Here is a 24491-nt window from a genome sequence, read left to right on the forward strand (position 1 = left end):
ACTGGACAGCGAGCCACCCGGTCCCTGCAGGTCGCCCTAGCGGCCGCCGCAGCGACTCCGCGCCCCGCACCGCCCGCCGGGAAGCGGGCCCAGCGGGCTGAGCCGCCACCGCGCCCAGGAGGAGCCCCTGCGGCGGGTGCTGAGCGGCGTCGCCGGGGGCAGCCGAGCGCCGGGCCCCGCGCCGCGCAGGGAGGCGGCGCCGAAGGATGCCCGGGGGCGCGCGGGGGCCGCGGCGCTGCGGGCCTCAGTAGGGCGCCCAGGAAGGCGAGGCCGCGCGGGACATGCCCCTGGCTTAGCCCGGCCGAGGCATGGCTGCTGGCAGGCTGCTGCTCTACACGGGCCTCTCGCTGGCGCTCTGCGCCCTGGGCATGCTGGCCGTGGCCATCTGCTCGGACCACTGGTACGAGACGGACGCGCGCAAGCACCGCGACCGCTGCAAGGCCTTCACCACGCGCCGCGTGGACCCGGGCTTCATCTACAACAACAACAACAACCTTCCGCTGCGAGCCAGCCGCGCGCGCCTCGACCGCTGGGAAGGCAAACTCCTGCGCGCCCGCAACCGCCGCCAGCTCTTCGCCATGAGCCCAGCGGATGAGTGCAGCCGCCAGTACAACTCCACCAACATGGGCCTGTGGAGGAAGTGCCACCGCCAGGGCTTCGACCCCGACATCGCAGCGCTCATCCGCAAAGGTAAGCGCCGGTGCGCCGGGTCGCGCCCCCTACACCCCTGCGGGAGCGCAGAGAGGCCGTGGTCCTCGAGGTCAGGGTCCCGCCTGCGGGGTTCCAACAGGCCCGACTGAGGCTCGAAGTGGCCCGAACTTGCCTCGCTGCCACAGTCGGTCTTGAGAGCGGCCGCGGCTGGCCACTCGCCCCTGGAGTCTGGTCTGAGATCCCCAAGGGAATGGCAGGGGTCAGGGGTCTTATCCTGCATACCAAGGGGACCTTAGAACAGCCAGGCTGGGGGCATGAGCTCATTCAGAGCGAGGTGGCAGGGCAGGGCAGGCGCCTAAATAGAGTCTTTGTTTTGCATGCGGTAGGGACTCATCTGGAGGAGTTAGAAACATCGCTGGGCAGGCCTTGTTCTTGCTCAGTGCTCTCTGGTACCAGGCGCCTTACCAGGGACCACAGCCCCTCTCCTGGAGCTGCTCAACGTGGGGCCAGGAGCTCCCCATCACAGCTCTCTATTCCTCCGTTGGAGAAAGTGGTTGACAAAAAGTGGCAGAGAATATTAGCAAGGTCTTATAAACCCACAGAAAGTCGGGGCAACACATAGTGGATGCTTTGGGGGAGGGGAGACATACTATTTCCAGAAGATTTATATTCTAGTTCGTGCCCAGATTATGCCGAAAGCACATTGCCTTTGCTCATGGGAGCATGGTATTTTGGGTGTTTCTTAGGGCCACAGACTAAACTAAAAGGCTAAAACCCCTCCTCATCTGTTGCCTTGGGATTGTGATGGGCTCTGTCCCCTCTGGGTACCACCATCTTTGGATGTGTGCACCTATATCTCAGGAGGATGCTGCTCCTTGGGGCGAGGAGGTGCATGCGCTCAGAGTCTTGTATTACCCCCGCCCATGCTTGGGCCTCTGCAAGTATTGAAAGGGGACCCCAAGGTGAGGTGAAGCTGTCTCTGCAACCTGCTTGGGGCCTAGAGGAACCACAGTGCCTCCGGGCCGCTCCGTCTGACAGTACAGTGCCCCTTGCTTTGGCTTTCCACCAACAACCGTGGTGAAAACCGATGGGGTTTTATTATGATTATTTCTAAGGCTGATGGATCAGGAACAGGACTGGTTCCCTTGAGAAAGAGAGACCGTGGGGAGGGAAAGTGGCTTGTTTAAGATTGAGGAGCAACCCCTCCGGCCCCACGGCAGTGGGGGGTGTCCACAGAGAGAACCCACCTCTGGTTTGCAGTGTAGTTCTGCACAGACCATGGGGGAGGGGGATTAGCTGTTGAGTACTGGGGTGTTGACACCCCACGCATCACTCCTGCCCTTGGATCAGCCTCTTTGGGAGGTGGTTGATCCGTGTGGAGCCTGGCGGGCTCTGTGAAGGTGTGCCGGCTGCTAGAGGGTGCCTGGAGTGAGTGACTGGGCCTTGGGTTGGGGGACAGGGGCAGGAGAAGCTGCCCACCGCAGGCAACGTTGCCACCATTGTCGGCTCTTTGGACAATGTCTGAGCCTTTGCCTTCTGCTTCCTGTGAAGCAGCAATGGTAGGAAGCCAGCCAGAATGTGAGGGGGAATCAGCGTGAGTGCCGACTGATCAACACAGCAGCGGCGCTGGCTCAAGGACATTCTTGAATTTTCTTCCTGGCCTGTCTTCTGGAACAAGAAGGGTGTCTGTCTGTCTATCAACCCTTGATTCCGTTCCTCTCTTCCCTTAGTGATGGGGACAGAGCTCCTGGTTGTGGGGGGAGGGTGGGGGCTACACGCGGGGCTTTGATGCCCTGTCGCTCTGCCTGTGCATCTGACTGGAGAGGTGGCCTTGGCCTGTGCGCCAGAGGGGTTGGTTGCCATGGTGACACATTCTTCCGGTGATGCTGGAAATGCAGTGACAGGAGAAAGGGGAGAAGAATGTACAATATTTTGACTTTGTATCGACTGATTTTTAATTGCGGCCCTAGAGCAGGGACAGGACCCAGCAGGGGGATTGAGTGCTTGGCGACCTGCTGGTGCCAGGACATTGTACCTCACACAGACTAATGGCAGCACTGATCCCCATTGCCCCCAGGACAGCGCTCCCTGTCAGCTTCCCCACCCGGTTACCACGGCTGCCCTGGCCGCTTGACATCCTTGTTAGGTATTATTGAGATAGATGGCACTCCAGCCTTATGCATCTCGAGGGACATAAGGTCCCGCTTCATCTTTCAACCTCAAAACACGAGTCCTGTACCCCCCCCCCCATCTTCCTTCGCTAAGCAGGAGTCACTGAGTTTTGGGAGCCAGGCCCCTCTCTTGGGCCGTATCTGGTGCCCACTCTGCTCACATAGGAAGCCTCATTGCTGGGCTGAATCCCTGCTCTTCCTAGGGGAGTAAGTTTTTTTTTTTTTTTTTTTTTTAGTTTTAAAACACAAAAAGAGAAAGCAGCCATCTCCGTGTTCACATGGAGGGCCTTTCAGGGTAAGAGGCTGACATGTTGTTTGCAGCCTTGAAAGCTATCTTGCCCCGGGTCCTTTTGGAAGCATGTTGTTTAGTGAAAATTCCAGGAGCACATGCGCTGTGTTGGGCCAGGGGAAGCGGGAAAGTTCCGGGAAGACCTGAAAGCCGGTCTTGATGATGGGGACATGTGAGATTGAGCTCGGGGACCATGTGGCCCAAGACAACTCCACCATTTGTTAACTGAGTGTGCATTTTAAAATCCAGCCAAACTCCACCATTCATAAGAATGCAGAAGTCAACGCTGTGTCTAACTTGAAGAGAAAGGCGTTGGGTTTCTGTTCTTCGTGAATCCATTTCTTCAGCGCTCTGGCACAACAGGGGCATCTGCGCTTCTTGTCAGGTGCTCTCGGGCCAGTCCCCACTCGTGGGGACCCGTGTCTAACAGAAGGAAGCACTGCCGGCTGGTCCTGCGCCTTCCTCACAATTGTTCTGTTTGAGGCCACTGTGTCCACCCATCCCCCTTAGAGTCTTCCCCCCCCCCCCGCTGACCTTCTGTGTCTAGCTGGATGCCATCCTGGCTATTATAGATTTACTGGTTTGCCATGTTTGACGGTAAGCTCTTGGGGGGCCTGCGAGATGTTTTTAGGTCTAGTGCTTCTCCCAGCTTCTAAGTTCTTGGGAAATCTATTGTTCAAATTAGAGTTGCCAAAGGGCATCCATCAAGAGCGTATTCTGATCATAGTGATGTTGGCCAAGGAGTCCAGCAGAAGATGAGTGAGAAGACTGAGGCCACAAAGCTGAGCCGGCGAGGTTCTCAGACGTGGGTGCTATTGTAACCGAGGCTATGTCATAAAGCCAGAGGAAGGGGTTTTGTTCAACAGTGTTATTAGCACTTAAACCCACATGTCCTCCAATTCATTAATTCAGCCATATCAAGAAGAGTTGTACAACCGTCACCACATTCCATTCTAGAACATGCTCGTCTCCCTTGTGGTCCTTGTTGTTCTTGTAATTATTATTATTTCTAATGGTGGCAAAAATACACACAACAGAACATTCTCCAACTGCACAACTTCTACTCGCATAACTCAGTGTCATGGATTGTACTCTTAGTGTTGTATAGCTATTATTAGTATCCTCTCCCAAATTAGTCCACCCCCATCGCCATAAACGCAAAGCCACCTACACAGTAAGCTCCCCTTCACCTCTGGTAACCATTGGCTAAGTTTGGTCTTTCTTTCTTTCTTTCTTATTTCTTTCTTCCTTTCTCCCCCTGCCCCATGTTTTTCTTGATATAGTATTCACATATCATATACTTCCATGGTTAAATTGCTTTTAAAATGAGTTGTATATATATAAACAGTCAGTTCTAGTGTACCCTAACCCCTCCCATTAATTGTTTGCTCCTCAAATCCCCTAATCCTCCCCATATCCCACCCCACCCTCCACTCCCACATCCCCAATAAACCATTGCATCAGTTATTATCTCTATGCATCTACTCCTCTGTAGATGGGAAACCCAATGGAAACAATAAAAACAAAATGAAGTGGTAAGGATTAAATAATAATATAAAGATAAAAATACAAATAATGAGTAAGAAAGAAAAGACCACCACCAATATTTAAAAAGCCAGGGAAGACATGATTTTTGTCGTGGAACAAGCAAGAAATACTTAAGCCCAGAACAAATTCACGTTTGGTCAAGAGGGAGGTCTACCAACCAAGTATCAAGTTCGACCCAGCTCCCTGTCTGATCGTACAGCTGTAGGAGTCCTGTGCCTCTGGCTAGAGGGAGCTGCCAGAGGCGTCATCTGACGAGACACTCTGCAGATGGGTTTGGGCTCCACTGCCCTCCACAGGTTTCTACAAATTGGATCTTCACAATTTAAGCTCTGATGCTTTCCCCTTCATCAGATTTGGACTTTGTTGTTGTCGTCTTCTTTGGATCACACAAGCTGGTGTGCTTCTTCCATGTGGATTTAGATGACTCTTCACTTAGAAAAGACAGTGGAAGATTTCATGAACAAAAGCCTTTGCCCAAGAATCAGGGGGGTAACAATTTTTTAAAAGAAGTTAGTGTCACTAATTTACGACCATGGAGTTGGTTCTGATCCAAAGGGGTCCTGTAGGACAGGGTAAACAGGCTCCCTAGGGCTTCTGAGGCTGTGACTCTTTATGGAAGCAGACAGCCTGGTCTTTCTCCTGGGCAGTGGGCTAACCAAGCTTTTGGTTAGCAGCCCCAGGCTTGACCCCTGGCACCACCAGGTACAGATCTCCTATGGCCATTTATTGCTGTTTCATGCTAGACACGATTTGAATAGTTGCTTCTTGGAGGTGGGATTGCAGCAAAGGCAAATGATCCCTGAATTCTCAGTTCAGTTTCCATGAAACACTTTCAGCCAGGCCTTCTTGTCATCTTGTTTCTAATGCTCGTCCGTGACTCCCTCCTTAGTCACTGCAAGCTCAGGAGACCGATCAAGAACAAGAAGCATTTCTGAAGGACAAGAATCTGCCAGACCTTTAGAAGGAGCGGCTGCAGCTAGGGTTTTGTTCTGGGGGAGCGCTCAGGTGCCATTGGTAGTCTTTGGTTTGTGCTGAGATGTTGAAATCAGTACCCCTTCCACTGGGACTCTAAGAACTTGTCTGTTAGTTGAGAAGTGACTTGGTACTAGACTGTGACCTAAATGGTTTCATCATCCTAGAGTGCTTACCAGCAATCTTCAAGGGCTGCCCACAAGACACTGCCCATATTGAAACAGGCACTGTGAGACCAGCAGTGATTTCCTGCCAGGCTTGGTGTGGTGAGCTCAGCACTAGGATGAAGGGGTGAGTTAGACCCAGCCCTCACAGCAGTCAGGGCTGTAAATACCTTGGGGATGCAGGCAGGTCAGTGCCAACTGCAGGAAGATGAGGATGGTAGACACTGAGTCAGAGAGGTGATCAGGAGAGTGATGGAGGACAGGGAGAGTTGCTGGAGAAACCAAACCAGGTGAGACTCTGCTGGAGTTTGGAGGTGGGGAAGTAATGAGGGCATTCCAGGGTGGGGGGTGGCGGGGGTTTTACATACCTAGCTTTTGGAATGGAGGATGGCAGCTCTGTGTGAGTGGTGATTGGGAAGAGGGGCCATAGGAGGTTCTGGAGAGCTGGTGAGGGCTCGGGTACAGGTCTCGTGAACTCAAATCCCTTGTACATAGATTGTCCAGTTGGGCCAGCACTATCCATATGTGGCTATTGAGATAAAACATAAAAGAGAAGCAATATTCAAAATTCAGCTCCTTGGTTTCACTGGCCACATTACGAATGCCGAAAAGCCATGTATGGGGAGTGGAGACTATAGAACAGTTCTTTCATAAAAATTCTGTTGGACAGCACTCTATAGAACCCACAGTCTCTTAACAAGTTAACCAACCATCCACCCAACCAACCCTCCACATCCAATCAATCAATCAATCAATCAATCAATCAATCAATCAGTTAATTAACCAACAAAACTACCAACCAACCAACCAGGCAAGCAAGCCACTAGCCAGTCAACAAATTAACCAACTGACTGACCACACAGTAACCAACAAGCAAACCAACTATGCAAGAACATACTTTGTTCAGATGAGGATCATCAGGCATGGTCACTTGGGTTTATATTTAGCTCTGCTCTTTTATTTGTGAAAAAACTTTACTAGTAGGCTACCTTAGGTAGAAGGTTTCAGTGCATGATGATTTGCTCCAAATCTCTATTTTCTCTAATTTCCCATCACTGACTCACCGAATTCTCACATGTCCCTCTCCCTTCCTCTCTCTTTTCCCTCTGCTGAACTTCATTAAAAACAACTCACAAAGTTGACTGGGTGGCAAAGAGATCAATTATAAAATGGTTTGGGGGCAGCGCCTAACTTCCTCAAAGTCATCAGCGCCAGCCAAGGCTGATTCCTATGAGGTAGAGGTCAGACATGCCTCTACCTTCAATCTTCTTACTCATTTGTATACCAGCCAGCCCTCTCACGGCCTCTCTACGTCTCTGCTGGGTTTGATAATCCAAGGGATCGATCACACAGAACTCACAGATCATCCTAACTAATTGATGATGGAGTTTATTAGCTGTTGTTGGTGCTGGGAGTTTCCCCCAACTCTTAGCCATCCTGCACACAGCCGAACGGAACACTGACCCATCCCCAGTGCTCCTCACAACCATTGCCATGTTCGAGCCCTTTGTTTCAGCCACGGTGTCAGTCAGCTCAACGAGGGCCTTCCTCTTCTTCTTCCTTACTGACCCTCTACTACACCAAGGACGATGTCTTTGTCTAGGCAACATGCCCAGAGTGCGTGAGATGAAGCCTCTTCATTGCCCCAAGGAGCATTCTGGCTGTACTTCTTTAAGACAGATTTGCTTGTTTCTCTGGAAGTCCATGGTATTTTCAATATTCTTTGTGGCATAATCCAAACGTGTCAATTCTTCTTGGACCTTCCTTGTTTTTTATCCAGCACTCACATCCATAGGGAGCGATTGGGAATACCATGGCTTGGGTCAGGCACATCTTATTCCTCAACGTGGCCTCCTCGTCCTTGCGTGCCGTACAGAGAGAGGCCTTGTGCAGCTGATTTTCCTAACGCAGTATGCTGTTTGATTTCTTGGCTGCTGCTTCCGTGAGCGTTGCTTAGAGACCCAAGTAAAACGAAATCCTTGATTGATCATGCTCGTGTCTGTTGGTCCAATTGTGAGCATCTTTGGGTGTGCGTTTTACACTGAGCTGTCATCCATACTGAAGGCTGTGGTCTTGCTCTTCATCAGGAACAGGGTGTGCAAATTCAGGATCAGAAACACAGTTCTTCAGTTCCAACAGCCCCTTCACATGCATGCCTCCTGGGCCTCCTCTGCTGCCAGGTCCTGTCTAAGAGTTTTGCACACCTTAGCTGATTTCTTCTTCATGGCTCTCTGTCTCACTCTATTGTTATTCAAATCACTGTTAGGCCCATCCTCAGGTGAGGACACGGAGCCCTCAGGTAGGAACTGAAGCTGTCCAGGTCCTGAAACTCAGTGCGCTCTGCCGGCTGCCTAGGACCTGTCTTGTGGGGCAGGGCCCCCACGATCAAAAGAGGGGGATGTAACCATTTTAGAATCTCATCAAGGTGGGCCATGCGCAAGCGGGAAATGAACACCGAGAAGGAAGAAGGGGACCTTCAGGTGTCCGCACCCCATTTGAGGCCCACGGCTCTCATACACAACAGATGGGACTATTGGGTTCTTGTAGGCCAGGGGCTTCGAACTGCCCACTATGACTGGCAGCCCAGCTGGCAACCCATGATGCCACTGGTGCGAAGAGCGTAGTGGAAGGCAGCACAGGCAGTAAGTGCGGAAGCCAAAAGAATGTAAGAGCCACAAACTGCCACTCACATCCCACCCCCACGGCCCACCCGTCGATTCCGACTCATCGAGACCCTGCAGGACCGAGTACAGTGCTCTGTCGAACCAAGAGCAGAAGCGGACGGCAGCCAGGCCACCGACAGGCGGCTCCAGGGTGGAGAGAGGGCGCGCTTCCCATCCATGTGCTGGTGTTCTGAGGCCTTTTCTGGGGCCGCTTACAGGGAATGTCCCAAGGGCGGAAGCTGCTCCTGGCTCACACACCCGCAGACCTGCTGCTCTTAGGGGAGACGCTGCAGATCCGCATTAAGTCCATTGATTTTTTTTCTTTTTTGGCGTCAAAGTGTTTTGCCAAGAAAAGGCTACTCACTTTGTATTAGGCCATCTTCATAGGTTTATACCATTTCCTGCTTCTTGGCAGCCCCTCGGGTCGGTCTTGGCCCTCCCACCACTGGCCACGTGGTTTGCTTTCAGGCTCGGTTCAGCTTCACTTGGCCCTTCTCGCCAGCAATGTCAGAGCTCTGCTCCCCAGCAGCCCGGTCACCATCCCCCAGGGCCCAGGAGGGCTCGGAGGCCCAAGGAGCTGGGCTATGTCCTCAAGAGGGCCTGTGCCCACATGCTGCTGCGCCCCCCGTCACTGCCCACAGGCTGAGGACGCGCACATCTGGCAGCCTGGAGTCCCCACCCCAGCTCTGTGGTCACAGGCGCCTGAGACATGCCCAGGAATGGCCACCTACCCCAGAGGGGAATAAAATCCCGCTGCCGGGAGCCCCCTCAGTTCGGACTCATCGAGACCTTATAGGAGAGGACAGAGCTGCCCGCGGGCTTCCCGAAGCTGTCCTTGTGAGAGCAGACCGCCACATCTTTCTTCAGCTGCACAGCTGCTGGGTCAGAACCTCGGACATCTTGCTTAGCAGGGGAGCCACTGGAACGCCTTCCATTGGGTATATCCTTTCAAGGGACTAGAAAGGCATTCACAGTCAGTGTCCAACATCTGCATCTCCACATCAATGCACGAGGAGTTGGAACAAGAAGAGCAGGTGCAGAGCGGCACATAGGATCGATGCCATTGAATTAACACTCAAAGACCAGCAGAGCAGCATCAGCGACCGTGTGGGGTGTATTTGCGTTGTGTGCAACACCATGCCCAAGACTGGTGAACATGGAGTGAAGGTGGGCATTTGTCTGTATCAAGAAGAGATGGTGTTGGGAAGGGCACTGGGCATCTGTGACATTTGATGGACCCCAGAGGAAGCTCAACACAGGACCTGAGGCAAGTATCCCTCTCCACCAAGCTGTATAGCTTAATGCCATGGAGTCAACACCGACTCACGGCGCCACCGAAGCACAGGGTAGAATTGTGGGTTTCCAAGACACCACTCTTCATGGGAGCAGGGAGCCTCAGCTTTCTCCCACCAAACTCTGCAGACCAGACCAAGCCCAACCCACTGTCATCGAGTCGATTCCGACTCACAACAAAATCCCCCTGCTATTGAGCCCATTCCAACTCAAAGTGGCCGTACGGGACAGAGTAGAATTGCGCCTAAAGGGCCTCTAAGACTGTAAATCTTTACGGGAGCAGACAGCTTCATCTTTTCCCTTCAGAGAAACTGGTGGATTTGAACAGCTGACCTCCATGTTAGCAGCTCAAGGCTTAACCCACAGCGACATCAGGGTTTCTTATTCTTACCCAGCAACCCCAGAGAGGGTTTCTCCTGTGAATCTTTACGGGCAGCCTCTTTCTCCCTCAAGGCGCCTGGTGGATTTGAACTGATGCCCTCGAGGTTAGCACTCCAGTGTCTAGCCCACAGCTCTGCCAGGGGCTCCTCCTCAGCTGAATGGGAGGTGGTCACCATTCTGTCTACAGCACTGGCTTGTCATTCTGCCCTTCCTGACGTTGGCCTGCAGGGTGCTTGTGGGTCCCCACCACAGGGCTCCCCCACCTCTTGGACCCGAGACTTACCCTGGCTTTGTGACCCCCTTTCTTCCTCAGCCTGTGTGTAGGCAACCCAGGACACCCTTTGCTTGTCTTGTCGCACCTACTCCCAGCTAGCTCAGCCTGTCCTCTTCTTCCTCACCCCCCTATGCTGATGCTCTGGGGTGTGCGACTCTCCACTCAGGTCTCCCACTCAGGCGCCTGCCTGTTGGACATCCCACTGGGCATCTCTCCCCTGCCCACCCCTGGACTCCTCCTTCTCCCTCCTCTGTGCAGACTCCCGTCTCTTCTGCTCTTCACCCTCCAGGGGGTGGGCGTGTCCCCAGTGCTGTTCTGACTGCTCCTCCTGCCCTCTGAAAGCATCCTCCCCTGCAGGGGCGTCAGGAGCAGGAGGGCATCACAGCCCGCCTAGGCTGTGAGCAGTGGCTCTTTGGCAGGAGCCTCGGGCAGGGCTGATCCCCTCAGGGCTCCCTCTCAGGCCGGCTCCTCTCATCTCACCAGCAGTCCAGCCTTCAAGGACTCGTCCTCAGGGCCGAGATCTGATAGGGGCCAAGTGCAATCATTCCTGTACTCTGGGCGCACCACTATAGATGCCATCAGGTTCTTGGGTCTCCAAGCCAGGCTGGATAACTGGTTCACATCAAGCGAGTGTTTCTGTGGTCACTCTGACTCCCACAGTCAAATCAGTGGATTCCGTCCTGGCTTCTGGCACTTTCTGCCCAGCGGGCTCCCCTTACTCCTGCCCACGGTCTAAAGGTCAAAGATCAGATGGTACCTTCGGTTGTAATCACTGGGTAGGCACAGAAGATGGGTTTGGAAGAAGCGAGTCTAGTTATAAACCTGGGCAAAAGTGTGGCCGGACTCTGGGGCCCCGGTGTCCCCTGAAATGGTGGGCAGTGCTCTCTATGAAGCACGGTCTCATGGCCCAGTGTGTTCGTGACAAGACCTGTGGGAGCGCAGGGCTTGTCTCTGCTTTTGTTTTTCTCTCCACTGGAAGGTGGCATTTCATCTCTCTGGGTCTGTGGCAGAGTGTCAGCATTCCAAAGAGGGGCTTTCATGGGGCAGGCATGCCGCCACCGCTGCCGGGTAGGATTGGCCTTCGTTACACACAGCCCTCTCGGGTGGTGGCCCACAGGCCGCCCGGGATCAATTGGCTGCTGACAGGGGAGGTGCATTGGAGATCACTATGGCTTCTTCCAAGGAGAGCGGCTGTCTCCTGGGAGGGAGGTGCCCTCAGGAGCAGCAAGAGCCAGGCCTTTCCCCAGAGATGCTGCTTGTGCTTATGACAAGAGGGGCCTGGAAGACAGAGACAGAGACCCCAAAGATAGGAAGAGACCCTGAAGATACCTGAAGACTGATATAGATAGATAGATAGAGAAGAGCCTCAAGATGAGAGACCCTGAAGACGGAGAGAGAGAGACTCAGAAGACAGAGCGAGACCCTGAAGATGGGTAGAGACAAAAAGATAGAGAGACCGAGAAGGCAGGGCAAGGCCCTCTCAAGGTACCATGTCCCAGAGCAAAGATGCAGACAGCGTGTTTTGGGGAAGCATTCCCAGGTGGAAGGAAGGCACAATTCACTCTCTATGTGGAAAACCGTGATTTTGAATGTTCTAGTAATTAAAAAAAAACCCAAACCCTCTTGTGGTCTGAACCTAATTTTTCAGCGACTTGGTGGACAAGTCTTGGTGTAGTGTTGATGACTCCAGCTGCGGGGCCCTGCCAATGGAGTGGCATTGGGGGGTGGGTGGTAGTGGCTAGGAGATGGTGGACCCCCAGCAGACGGCACGGAGGTTCTTGGTGCAGGTGCTGGACTTGAAGTCTGGGGATGCATGGAGTGTGCTTCTCTGCAAGGCAGGTCCTGAGAGAATGTGGATGGCCATTCTACTCCGTTCCCTCCTTCCTGAGGCACGAGGACATGACTCCTGGGCTCGGCAGCTATGTGGTGACTATATCTCCTTGTCTGCCTGGGACTTTCCTCTCTGTGAGAAAAGACAGACAGCAAGGTCAGCAAGTGCACGCTGCCTTCTGGTGGACAATGTTCAGGGCTAAGGTGATAATTCTTCCCCTCTGCTCCCAAGGTGTACTCTTAGACACAGGGGGATGAGTGGCACCCCAAACAGACCAGTCCCCTCTAGGAGTTTTTCTCACACTCTCATTTGCATAGTCCTACCCAGTAATTGAAGGAAGCTTGGTGGTGTAGTGGTGATGCGTTGGGCTGCTAACGACAAGGTCAGCAGTTCAAAATCTCCAGCTGTTCTGTGAGAGAAAGATGAGGCTTTCTACTCTTGTAAAGAGTTACAGTCTCAGAAATCCACAGGGGCAGATCCACCCTGTCCTATACCCTGTACCATCCGCTGGATAGTAGTAAATGAGTGAAAGACCACACAAAACTCATAGCCAATACTCACAATGAAGGGGATGAACAGGTTATCACAAGCTAACATCAGGAAACATAAATATGTTAAGTATTAAGGTAGCAAGCCAACATTGGATCTCCACTCCAGTACCCTCTCAATGCAAGAACACTTTGTTCTGATAACCTGGCATTCCATGGTGCTCACCTTCATGACAAGATTGTTGCATAAGTAAATGTGGTGAAGCAAGCTGATGGTGCCCGGCTATCAGAAGATATAGCATCTGGGGTCTTAAAGGCTTGAAGATAAACAAGTGGCTATCTAGCTGAGAAGCAACAAAGCCCACATGGAAGAAGCATACCAGCCTGTGTGATCATGAGGTGTTGATGGAATCAGGTATCAGGCATCAAAGACCCAGAACAAAAATTCTTATCAATGTGAATGAGGAAGAGTGTTGAGTGGAGACCCAAAGGCCATCTGTAGACAATTGGACATCCCCTTACAGAACTTTCCTCTAGTTCCTAATGCTTCTCCCACTCCCACTATCATGAACTCAATTCTACCTTACAAATCTGGCTAGACCAGAGGATGTGCCCTGGAGCAGATAAGAGCTGGAAACACAGGGAATCCAGGACAGATGAATCCCTCAGGACCAGTGGCGAGAGTGGCTATACTGGGAGGGGGAAGGGTAAAATGGGGAAGAAAGGGTGAACCGATCACATTGATCTACCTATAACCCCTTCCCAGGGGGACGGACAACAGAAAAGTGGGTGAAGGGAGACATTGGTCAATGTAAGACATGAAAAATAATTATTAAGGGATCATAAGGGGGGGAGGGAAAAATGAGGAGCTGATACCAAGGGCTCACGTAGAAAGAAAATGTTTCAAAAACGATGATGGCAACATATGTGCAAATGTGCTCGACACAGTGGATGGATGTATCTATTGTGATAAGAGCTGTATGATAAAATGATGACAAAACAGAGAACATCATTGCTCCACAGTAATGCCTCTGCCACTGCAGACAGAGACCTGGAACGTGCTTCACTTCCAATGTTCTCGGGATTTCTCCCTCTTATCTTGCTTCCAATATGACTCAAACTCACACAGACCCACCCCGTATTCGAGTTGCACACGCCCCACTTGCATAGTCCCATCGGATCATTTGATAGGCGTTACAAAGACAGGGATAGAAGGGCCCTCTTAAGCAATTTCACTCAACCACACTAGCCTGGTGGGGGAATAACCGACGGTGGAACAGTCCGAGTCCACAGCATGAGGTCACGTGTAATAGGATCTGAGGCCAGAGAGGCCATGTAGGGTTTGAAGGTCACAGCCAGGGGGGCGATGGGAAGCCTTGGCAGGGTTCTGACCAGAGCAATAGGATTCGATTTCTGATTTGAAAGGCTCGCCCAGGTTGTGGGGTTGTTGACAGATTATCCTGAGACACAGAGAGATGCAGGAAACTGGACAGTATACTTAGCGGCTGGAGTTGAATTCTGGATGAACCTTGAATGGAGATTCATCTGGATTGACAGATGAATCGCGCATGGTGGAGGAGGGGTGGGGGGAGGGGGGAGAGAGAGAAGTACAAGATGGTGGCACCAGGGACTTCAGCTTGAGGGTCTGGTGAAGTTACCATGAACTATGGTGGGTAGGACTATAGGAGGGTCTTGTTTGGGAGACTGTGTTAGTCTGAGTAGACTTGAGAAACAAATCCATGGACACACATATGTGTATAAGAAAGAGGTTTATATACAAGAGCAATTGAACATCGAGAAAACAACCCAGCCCAGTCCAGATCAAGTCCATACGTCTGATATTAGCCCATATTTCCTATACCAATGTATAAGGTCCTCTTTAGACTCATGAAACACATGCAATGATGAGTGTCATTGGAAACATCTCAGTGCTGGCAGGGGTCTCTGCATCAGGATGGGTCTATGTCTCCCAAGGTGTGAGCAGAGTCTCCCACCTCCAAGGAGGAAATACTGGATTTCCCAGAATTCTCAGGAGAAGGCCATGCCCACACAGAGGCCTCATTGGCTATGATCTGATTGACAGGCTAGACTCCACCCCTACATTCTTCATCCTCAAACTGACAAACGATTATATAACTACCACAGAGACATTTTGCTTTTGCACATGGTAACCTTGGAGTTGCCTTCTAGGTGCCTACAGGGAACTGCCAAGTCCTATGTACACGCACATATAGAAGCAAGGGGGTCAGGGGAGAAGTCGGCCCCAGGAGGCAAATCACAGTCATCAGCGTCTGGTCTGTAGCACTGCCAGACTGGACGGGACCCCTGGAAAGTGAGTCTAAGTAGAGAAAAGTGCAAGGATCAGGCCCTGGGCACAGAGGCTCGCCGAGTCAGGGCGACGAGGAGGAGTCAGAGAGCAGGACTGAGAAGGAAGTCAAGTGGCTAAGGGGAAAGTTAGGCACATGATCGTGTCCAGTTGGAAGCTCTGGCGGCACTGTGGTCAAGTGCTTAGCTGCTGATGGACAGGTGTTTGTTGTCAGGGGCCGAGTGTCGGTTTGGACGCATAGTGACTCCAGGTACGAGAGTAAAACACCGCCCGGTCCTGCACCATTGTCCTCACAATGGTTCTTATGTTGAAGCCACTGTGCCCATCCGTCTCAGTGAGCGCCTTCCTCTTTTCCCTCGCCCCTCTGCTTCGCCAAGCATGATGGCCTTCTCCAGGGACTGGTCTCCCCTGACCACACATCCAAAGTGTGTGGAACGAAGTCTCGCCATCCTTGCCTCTGAGGACCACTCTGGCCGTACGTCTTCCAGGGCACATTTGTTGTAGGCAGTTTAGACTCACAGGGACAGGGGTTTGACCTTACGAGCCATATCTTCTGGGGGCACGCAGCAGGCTGTCAGCCCTATTGGCTGTGTCCTGGTTTGAATGTGGGTCTTCTCGCTGGGCCCAGAGGAAGCCAGATTTTTTCCAGAAGCAGGCGGCTGGTGATTGGCAGGACACTCCGGGTGCTTTGCCCTCTGGGGTCACTTGCAAGGGGATGTGCTCTAAAAACATGGAAAGGTCTCATGTCCGAAGACAGGGCAGCTCCTGGTCAAACCTTGCCCTTTGCAGGGTCCATCCATGCCTGCCGTTACTGAACTTACTGCCCACCGGGTGCCATCCAGTGACCTCCACTCATAGCAGCCCTGTGGAGAGTTCCCGAGACTGCCAATATTTAAAGGCGCAGACGGTCTCATCTTCTGCTCTTGGAGCAGTTGGTGGGTTTGAACTGTGAACCTTGTATTCAGCAGGCCAACACCCATCCCAGAGCAATCCTATAGGCAAAAGTAGGACCTCACTCTTGAGCTTCTGAGACTGTAAGTCTTTTCAGGTGCAGACAGCCTCATCTTTCTCCCGAGGGGCAGCTGGTGGGCTTGCGCCACTGACCTTGCCATCAGCTGCCTGATTACTAACTCACGATGCCACCTGGGTTCCCCTCACATTCGAGTCTCAGGGTGCTCTCTCTCATGGCATTCAGGCCCCTTTGGAGCTACAGCTGTCTCATCTTCAGAAGGAAGGAGCAGCCTCCTCCTTGCCTTCTTCACCTTACACTCTCCGCTCCACGCCTGCTCGCCAGCCTCTGATGGGCGGGCCCAGGCCCTGTGCTGACAGAGAAGGCTCTATTCTTTGACTGCTGTCCTTAGATTTCTCTGGAGAACGAAGCCCAAGGAGTTCTGGCCAGCCCCCTCCGAAGCAGATACCTCCTATCCCGGGTGGAGGAATGAAAGCCACAACCCTCCCTCTCTGGGGAAGCAGAGTCTGGCTCTGTGTTTGTACCAGTGACAAGGCCCGTGGATGCCCTTATCCTCTTTAGTTCCTTCCCTGGAGCTTGTGAGGCTCCGGATCCCGAGAAAGAGCAATCCTGTAGGTGCTAGAGACAAAGAAGAACAGGTGTGAGTTCGTGGGGCAGGTGCTGTGTAACTTCACCTCCGCCTTCTCCTGAGAAAGGGCTGTTCTTCTTCCTAAGATAGCATCTTTCTTATCATCATTTTTGTTGTTAAAAATATACACAGTAGGGCATCCACCAGCTCAGCGGCTTCCACGTGTCCGATTCCGTGCCGTGGCTGGGGCTCCAGGAGTCGTGCCACCATCCTCACCAGACCTTCTTTGAGCTGTTCCACCCCATTAGCAAACACACACGGCCCCACGAGCTACCCGTCGAATCTTTAGAAATGCTCTTGTCAAGTTGATTTCAAGGATATAGTTTTTAAGGAGCAGACTGCTCAAGGTCAACCTTCTTTGGGAGTGAAGCTGAGCTATAGCGAGGGAGGCAGTGTTTTGTTCTTGTGTGTGGGTTAAAGGTGACCTTGGAGTGTATTTTTTTAGTTGATGGTTGAAAGGTGATTTTGGGTCACGGTGATCATTTTGGGGACCCCATCTCCTTGGCTCAGTGTGGCTTGCGTGAGGACTCCAGGCTGTGTTCCGCCCTTCCCCCGTCTTTATCAGGAGTCTTCTATGGTCTTTGATCAAAATGTTCTGTAAGGGCAGCCGCTGGCTCTTCTGAACGGGCTCTCCCAGAGTCGAGGGGCAGTATTTGGTAGGGCCAACCCCCACACACGGCTGATGGCGTTGCGCTGTGAACTGTGTGTGGGGTTCCATTGCTCAGAGAGTGGCTGACTGTCTACCCTTTCCTCTGAGAGAGAGCATGGCCAGCCGGTTTCCCCCAGCGTGGTGTGCAGTTCTGTGTGAGTCCTGGACAGTTACATGTGGGAATAACTGATACACGTGTCACTTCTTTGTCTTCCTGGTACAACACCTCCTGTGCTGCCCACTACTTTCCTCTTCCTCTGCCTGCTGGCCTGATGCTGACGACACTGGGTGACTTGGGAAGCGCCTTGATTGAAGATGTCAAGGCCACGGGAAGTCAGCGGAGTCCCTGAATGACAGAGTACAGGGGCCTCCTCCTTGTGCCGGCCAACTGGACTTCCGTGAATAAGAAGTCAGCCGAGTCGGGTCACTAAGGTCTCCACATGTCTCTCTTACAGTATCGCCAGCCCCTGGGCGTTGGGAAGGGTTGAATGCCTGGCTGCTAACCGGAAGGTTGGAGGTTCAAGTCCACCTAGGGGTGCTTTGAGAGACAGGTCTGGAGATGGGTTTCTGCATCTCTAGCCGATGGAAACCCTGCGGAGCACAGTTCTGCTCTGACACATGGGGTTGTGGTGAGTCAAGGTCGGCTCGAGGGCAAATGGCTATCATAATCGTTTCTGGTGGGCCCTAAGTAGCTCACCCATGAAGGCGGGTGTACATCCTTTATCGGCCCTCATATTAGAACTTGTTCTGCCTGAATCATTAACATAACATGCAAGCTGCTTACATTGAGGTAAGCACCATCAGCCTTAGATCCTCCCAGTACCAGAATGCCATGGAATTTCTTTCATCAAAACACTCATCTAGATGGAGTCATAACAAGCTTTGAAGACATGAAGGTCCTCCTTGTACTCTTTCCTCCCAAGATCGCAGGATTGCCGAAGACCATTGAACTTGATCATGGTGCTTTCATACTTGAGTGGAACCAATACGCCTTGAGCTCAGCCAACAGAGCCTACAGAGGGAGCTGTCCAGGGTCCCGGAATGTTCAGCATTTCCTCATCTCTCAATTTGCCACTTTCTCAAACCTCTGGAGCCCTGGTGGTCTAGTGGTGATAACCACACGGCCAGAGGTTCAAAACCACCAGCGGCTCTGCGGGAGGAAGACGAGACTTTCTTCTCTACGGAGTTGCAGTCTGGGAAACCCTGCCCTCTAAGGTTCTATCCTGTCCCATAAGGTTGCTGTGCGTTGGAATTGACTCGATGGCAGTGAGTTTGAGATTTGAGCTTTGTCCTCATCACCTTCGGTGCGACAGCGGTTCTGACAGAACCTGCCCCTCAGGTACTGGTTTATCTCTTTAAGCAGACACCTTCTATCTCAGCTTACTAAAATCTTCTATTTTGCTTTGTGATGTGACCAAAAGAGGACCTTCCCACCAATGGGATCGCTGGGACTTTTCCAGGCAGGCTGGACTGCTCCACCTTTTACTCACTTGGTCGACGTTAGAGTCTGTGCCATTTGAAATCGTGCTGTGAATTGGGCAAAGATTTAGAGCAGATCCATTTTCTATTCAGCCGACCCTACCCATTTTGTTTCATCTCCCTGCTGACAGTCCCTTCAAGGAGCTATCATTCTCTCTGGAGACCTAAGAACTAGATGGTGCTCAGCTACCACTGCCAGCTGCTCAGAAAGGACCTGGACAGAGTGCGTGACAAATGTGGAACACCATTCCCAATCATTAAAAGTCCAAGCTTACCGGTCTGATGGAGATGAGGGAACCCCTCAGCCTATGGTTACTAGCCACTTGAATCTTTCGTCTTTGAAAAATATCTCCGTGGCCAGTGGGACCCTGTTCTTCAAACCCAAACCACCCGTGTTAGATTAATTTACAGAATGCTCTCTTCAAGGGTATATGGTTTTTGTGTGTGTGATGAATTTTGAATCATGTGGAAGATTTACATTTTAGCTCATCAGCTCTCTATTCATCAGTTCAAGCCACTCATCAGCAGGGCCCCCCCCTTTTCTGTCCCACCCTCCTCCCCTGGGTTTTCTTCTTCCGCTGATGGACTCCATCCTCCCTTCTCCCAAGTCCAACTCCACACCTGTCCACCCTCTAGTCCATTGCTCTGCCCTCCCTTCCCTGACTCTTGGGAACGTCCAAAAGCTGTTTCCTTTGGAATGCCAGTCTTGGTTTTTGTCCTTATAATGGTGGTCTCACACAATATTTGACCTTTGGTGAGAGGCTAACCCCACTCAGCATAATGTTCTCCAGGCCCATCCCTGTAACGAGGTTCTTTGTGGTTTCCTCCTTGTTTTATACGGATGCAGAGCATTGCACTGTGTGTCTGCACCAGCGTGTCCTTACCCATTCTCCCGCTGACAGCCTCTGGGCAGTTTCCAACTTCTCCCATTGTGGACAGTCCTGCGGTGGACGCAAGAGTGCGTAGCACCTGTCTGTTCGTGTTATGGCTTTTACTTCTTCTTTTTAAGTGAATCATTTTATTGGGGGCTCTGACAGCTCTTAAAATAATCCACACATCCACTGTATCAAGCACATTTGTACATAGGTTGCCATCATCCTTTTCAAAACATGCTCTTGCTATTCGAGCCTTTGGTATCAGCTCCTCTTTTTGTCCCTCCTTCCCCTTCCTCCCGCCCCCGTGACCCCCTCGATCAATGGTCAGTGATGATTGTGTCCATGCCCAAGACTGTCCACAGCTCCTGCTTCTGTGGGGCATCCACCCAGAGGAGGAATTGCTGGCTCATACGGAATTTTTATTCTCCGTCATTTGAGGTGGTGCCGTGTCGCTTTCCACGGTGGTGTACAGGGCTTAAAACATTCTTCCCAACGTGGCACCTCTACCCCATTTGACATGAAATCACCAAGGAGCTTGCCTAGGCTGCTATTCTATCTCCGTCGAGTGGGTGCAAGTGGCTAAGAGGGCAAGGTGCTCTGTGTAACCCAGAGCAGCCTGCCTCAGCCCACGGTGCCTCACTTTCCTCATCTGTCAGGTGGAGATTCAATTGGGTTCTGCCCGATAGAACTGCTGAGAGGAGCGAATGAGCCAATGCAGGGCCTTCGACCAGACCCTGCATGTGGGAAGTGCTGGCTGTCATTAGGACCTTCAGGACCCACCAAGTGCCAGACAGGACTCACATCCAAGTGTCCTCTGACCACTGGCTGCTGTCATTGTGACCTTCGTGGTCAGCAGTGCCTTGAGGGTGGTCAAACATGGGGAAGTCGGCGCTTTGGGAATGTCCCTGGGTACTGTTCTCACCTGCCAGGTGACATTTGTTCCACCCTGGCCACTGTAAGTTCTTAAACAACAAGCAACCAAAACGACCCCTTTCCCTGCAACATTTGACCACCGTCTTCCTCATCCACAGCAGACCTGGTCCTGGGGGGCAGCTGTGAAGTCTGTCTTGGAAGATCCCAAGTACCCCTTCCCGACACTTCCTCCCCCCCCAGTAGCATTTCTCTCTTATAGACATCTCTCTCCCTCTGTGCCTGTCAGAGCTCTTCATCTCAGAAGGGACCCCAGCAGACCTTTACTTTCAGCTGCAAATGCTGGGCCCTTCCCCGAGGGACCTGCCACAGATGCAGAGATGCAGTTCAAGCCAAAGGAGTACATCTCTGATGTGAAATGTAGGCGAGCAGGGTGGGCGAGTACTTTGTGGCTACAGTTCCTTCCCGACACATCCCACACAGGCTCCTTGTCCACGCCCTTGCACGCCTGGCTTGGATCATGGAGGCTTGACACATGCTCCTTCCAGAGGAGGCCACTGAGTCCCCAAATCAAGCTCAGGAGGGCAGGTGATTTACTGTCCAAAGACCCTCAGTCAAGGTTTCTCATGAGATGGAGCTCAGAAGAGAGGTACCACCCCGGCAACCTGCTCCCGGGGCTGGGTTGGACTGCTGTGGGTCTACGGCAAAGGCAGCCACGCCAGCTGCAGGGCTGGGCTGTTGTCCTAGGCCGTGGGTACTGGGCTGCTAGGATGTTGCCCTGTTAGGATGAGACGGAGCTCCTGTTTTGGGCTCTGCCTGTCGCCAGGGTCACTGCCCACCCTCGGCTGTCCCCATCCTGGGGCTGTATCCTGTCCAAGGGAGGAAGTGTTTCCTAACCAGGCTCCAAGCACAGCCATTGGACCACTAACAATGATGCAGACTGCCCACACCAGCACTGAGATTCTCACTGTGTGTGTTTGGTGTGACCTGGGGGTTCATGACGGGGGCAGATTGGGGATCCCTTTAAGACTCCATCTTTAAAGTCCTAGGAGTCTATTTTCTTTTTAAGTCTTTCTGTATTGTCGTTAGAGAACTTTTTATGGTAAGTTGGGTCCAGGCGCCGGGGCAGCTCATCCTCTGCACACTCCGCTGTTCAGGCCCTGTTGCTTCGCCACATTCCTGCCGCCCCCTCATGCAACATTCCCCACCCTGCCCTTCCGTCTCCCCCATCCACCCCTTCTCCCTCCCCTAACCCTTCTGAACTCGGCCCTTGGGCAGATGCTGCCCCTTCATCTCCAGTGGCTGCAGCCTCAAAGGTGTCCCTGCCTCACTGGGTTACTGTCCCACTGACGGGCCTATCTGCTGTTCACCTGGGAACCGAGCCAGGGTGTGACTTCAGTCCCAGACCTGAAGGGTGCCTTCGGGCCACAGTCTCGGGCCTGACCAGCAGCCCTGGTCGCTTCCATGATTTGGGGTTGTGTTTCCCCCTTTCGCCCTCACTCTATCCAGGACCTTGTTATGCAATCCCTCTTCAGGCAGCTGGGCACCATCTAGTTCCTCTGGTCTCAGGGCTGTGGAGGCTGCTGCCCACATGATCCAGGAAGTCACTGGACCTGTGTCCAAGTGTCCTTGATTTTCCTCTCCCTGCTTTCCTCCACAAGGTCCTTGGAATGTCCTTGCATGGGCACTCCCTCCCTCCCCGAAGGTCCTTACTCTGCATTTGCTTGAGCACAACCCTCAGGTGCATTCTTTATTCTGGGGACACAGGAGAGGTGCCACTGCTGTCTTCTTGTGTGGCTGGTAAGCGGATTCTCCAGTCGATTCCAGAAGCAGCATGCGAAACGTACTTTGAGCAATGGAGTGCGTCAGAGAGACCTCACAGATGGAGCCTTTGAGGGGCTTCGAGGGGCAGGGAACTGCATGTAGACATGGTGGTGTGGGTTCTGACAGGCAAGCCCTCCCATGGCCAGTGGCTTCTCTGTAGATGACAGCTCTGGCTTCCAGCCCCTCCCAGCTCCTGCTCGCTCACATCACTGGGAGGGAGGCTTGGTTGGAGCAGGTGATGATGCTGCTACAACATGCCCCTGAGGTCTGGTCTTTGAGCCACCAAATCCCGACTCAGGGACCTACAAAGCTGGCAAAATGTAGGTGGCTCTTGTCTGAGATAGAGTTGCTGAGACGTCTGTCGCCTGCGGTGTCCCTCTTGATCAGTGAGTTAGAGGACGGGAGCAGAACCATTCTGCTGCCTGTTGCCCCCTGGAAGCTGGTGCAGGCTGGTCACGCTCCCTCACTGCCCTTTTCTCTGGGACTCCAGCAAACACGGGCTTCTTGGTGCAGCAACCTCCCTGCCTCCAAGTGGGCCTGTGGGGAGGAGGGGTGGGGGGATGGGGGAAGGCGAGTGCTCTGTGGCCTGGGGTGTAGGGTGGGCTGGTTCCTTGGAGAGGGTCCTGCAGGCTTGCGTGCTGTGGTCACATGATAGCAACACCCTGTGCGTGATGCGTAGTCCTGCCTCTGCCTGCTTTTGCTTGGTGACAGCAGCCTGGGAGACGGACTGGTGGCAGCTGCAGGAAGCAAGCAGTGAGATTCATGAGAGCCAGAATTCAAACGGGCTGCCTTGTCTTTCTAAGTCTCGGAAGTTTTCCGTCTTGGGCGGTCATCAGAGCTCTTTACCCTGTTCTGTCCTGTCCGCCGCTCCCTGCTTGCTAGTTGGCAGCCTTCCTGCTCTCTTTCTCAGCTCAGTTTTCACCTCACAGAGGTCCTGGCTTTGGTGGGGTTTTCACGGCCTGTTTAGTGCCTCCCATAGCTGACTGTTAGAACACCCCGTATTGCTGCTATATTAGGATATGGGCCTTTGACAAACATGTTATGGTGGGCTGAGGTTTAACAAGCAAACTACTAAACATTGTGCGTCTGGTGTTCAGAGAGCGCAGACTGATAGACACCACACCACAGTCTGCTGTCTCCTTGTAGGTTTCGATTCCCTGTGACCCAGCAGGACCGAGTAGGTGCCCCCTGGGTTTCCCAGGCCATCGGGCTTTGCCGGGCCTTTTCTCGAGAAGCAATGGGTGGGATGGGACTGTCCACTTCTCAGGCAGCAGCCGAGCACGAGTGAGGAAGTGCTGTTCTTTCCCAGCTTCTGGGGTGAGGGGCGAGGCGTAAGCTGGGGCCTCATCTCTGTCCTTGGGCCCTGGGTCCTGCGCATGTGGCCAAGTCCCAGCACTTGATGTTGTTTGGTGGGTGAGCTGGAGGCTGGGCTCAGAGGAAGGGGAGCCGTCGAGGGGTAATTGTGCTGGGAGGAGATAGATGAGAAACTCCTCTTTCGTGCCTGCAAGGTGGAGATTTTGTAATAAGTAGCTTCACTGCTGGGTGGGGATGATAATACAGGGCTCAGCCCAGCGGCATTGCCCGTATTAGAAAATGTGCCGTAACCAGGCAGAGAAAGGACTTTGTTTGTGACTCATTTGCCAGAATGTGGGACCCTTCCCCTTAATACCCCAGGGGGGCTTTCCTCAGGGGCATTGCCTCTCCGTGGGCGGGTTCCCAAACTGCACCCTCTCCTACCTTCCTGACCGAGATCAGGTTGCTTTGGGAGAAGGACCGCTCCCGAGGGTGACTCTGTCATCACCTATCTGCCCTGTCTCATCTTCACATAGCGGCTACCGTCACATCACCACACGACCGCCCATGCACTCCTGGCATAACTGCCAGAGCCCCACCGGTTGACACGTGGCCATAACCATCTCAGCCAGTGTGGTGCTTGCCACCTTCCACCTTGGTGCTTGCTCCTGCTGGACGGACGCGTCCCCATGGAGAGCCAGGCCGCACCCGGGGATTCGGTGTACGGCAGTTACACACAGGAGTCCCTGCTGGCATCAGTGATTGAGGGCCGGGTGACTCACCGAGAGATGAGCATGCGATCTCCCAGAGGTCGCTTGGAAGAAAGGTCAGGTGAACGCTTTCGGAAAGGTC

The 24491-nt window shown here is 52.9% G+C and overlaps 1 protein-coding gene across 1 annotated transcript in view; it reads left to right on the forward strand.

Annotated features, from left to right (window-relative positions):
* Positions 1–308: 308 nt before the first annotated feature.
* The window catches only part of TMEM178B (transmembrane protein 178B), a 99277-nt gene continuing 75094 nt past the window's right edge, over positions 309–24491 (forward strand). Inside the window, exon 1 of the mRNA XM_075557407.1 lies at positions 309–690. Within this exon, the coding sequence (XP_075413522.1) occupies positions 309–690 (382 nt within the window). The remainder of the gene's footprint in view (positions 691–24491) is intronic.

Source organism: Tenrec ecaudatus, chromosome 9 (assembly GCF_050624435.1).
Source record: "Tenrec ecaudatus isolate mTenEca1 chromosome 9, mTenEca1.hap1, whole genome shotgun sequence".
Classification (NCBI taxonomy): Eukaryota; Metazoa; Chordata; class Mammalia; order Afrosoricida; family Tenrecidae; genus Tenrec; species Tenrec ecaudatus.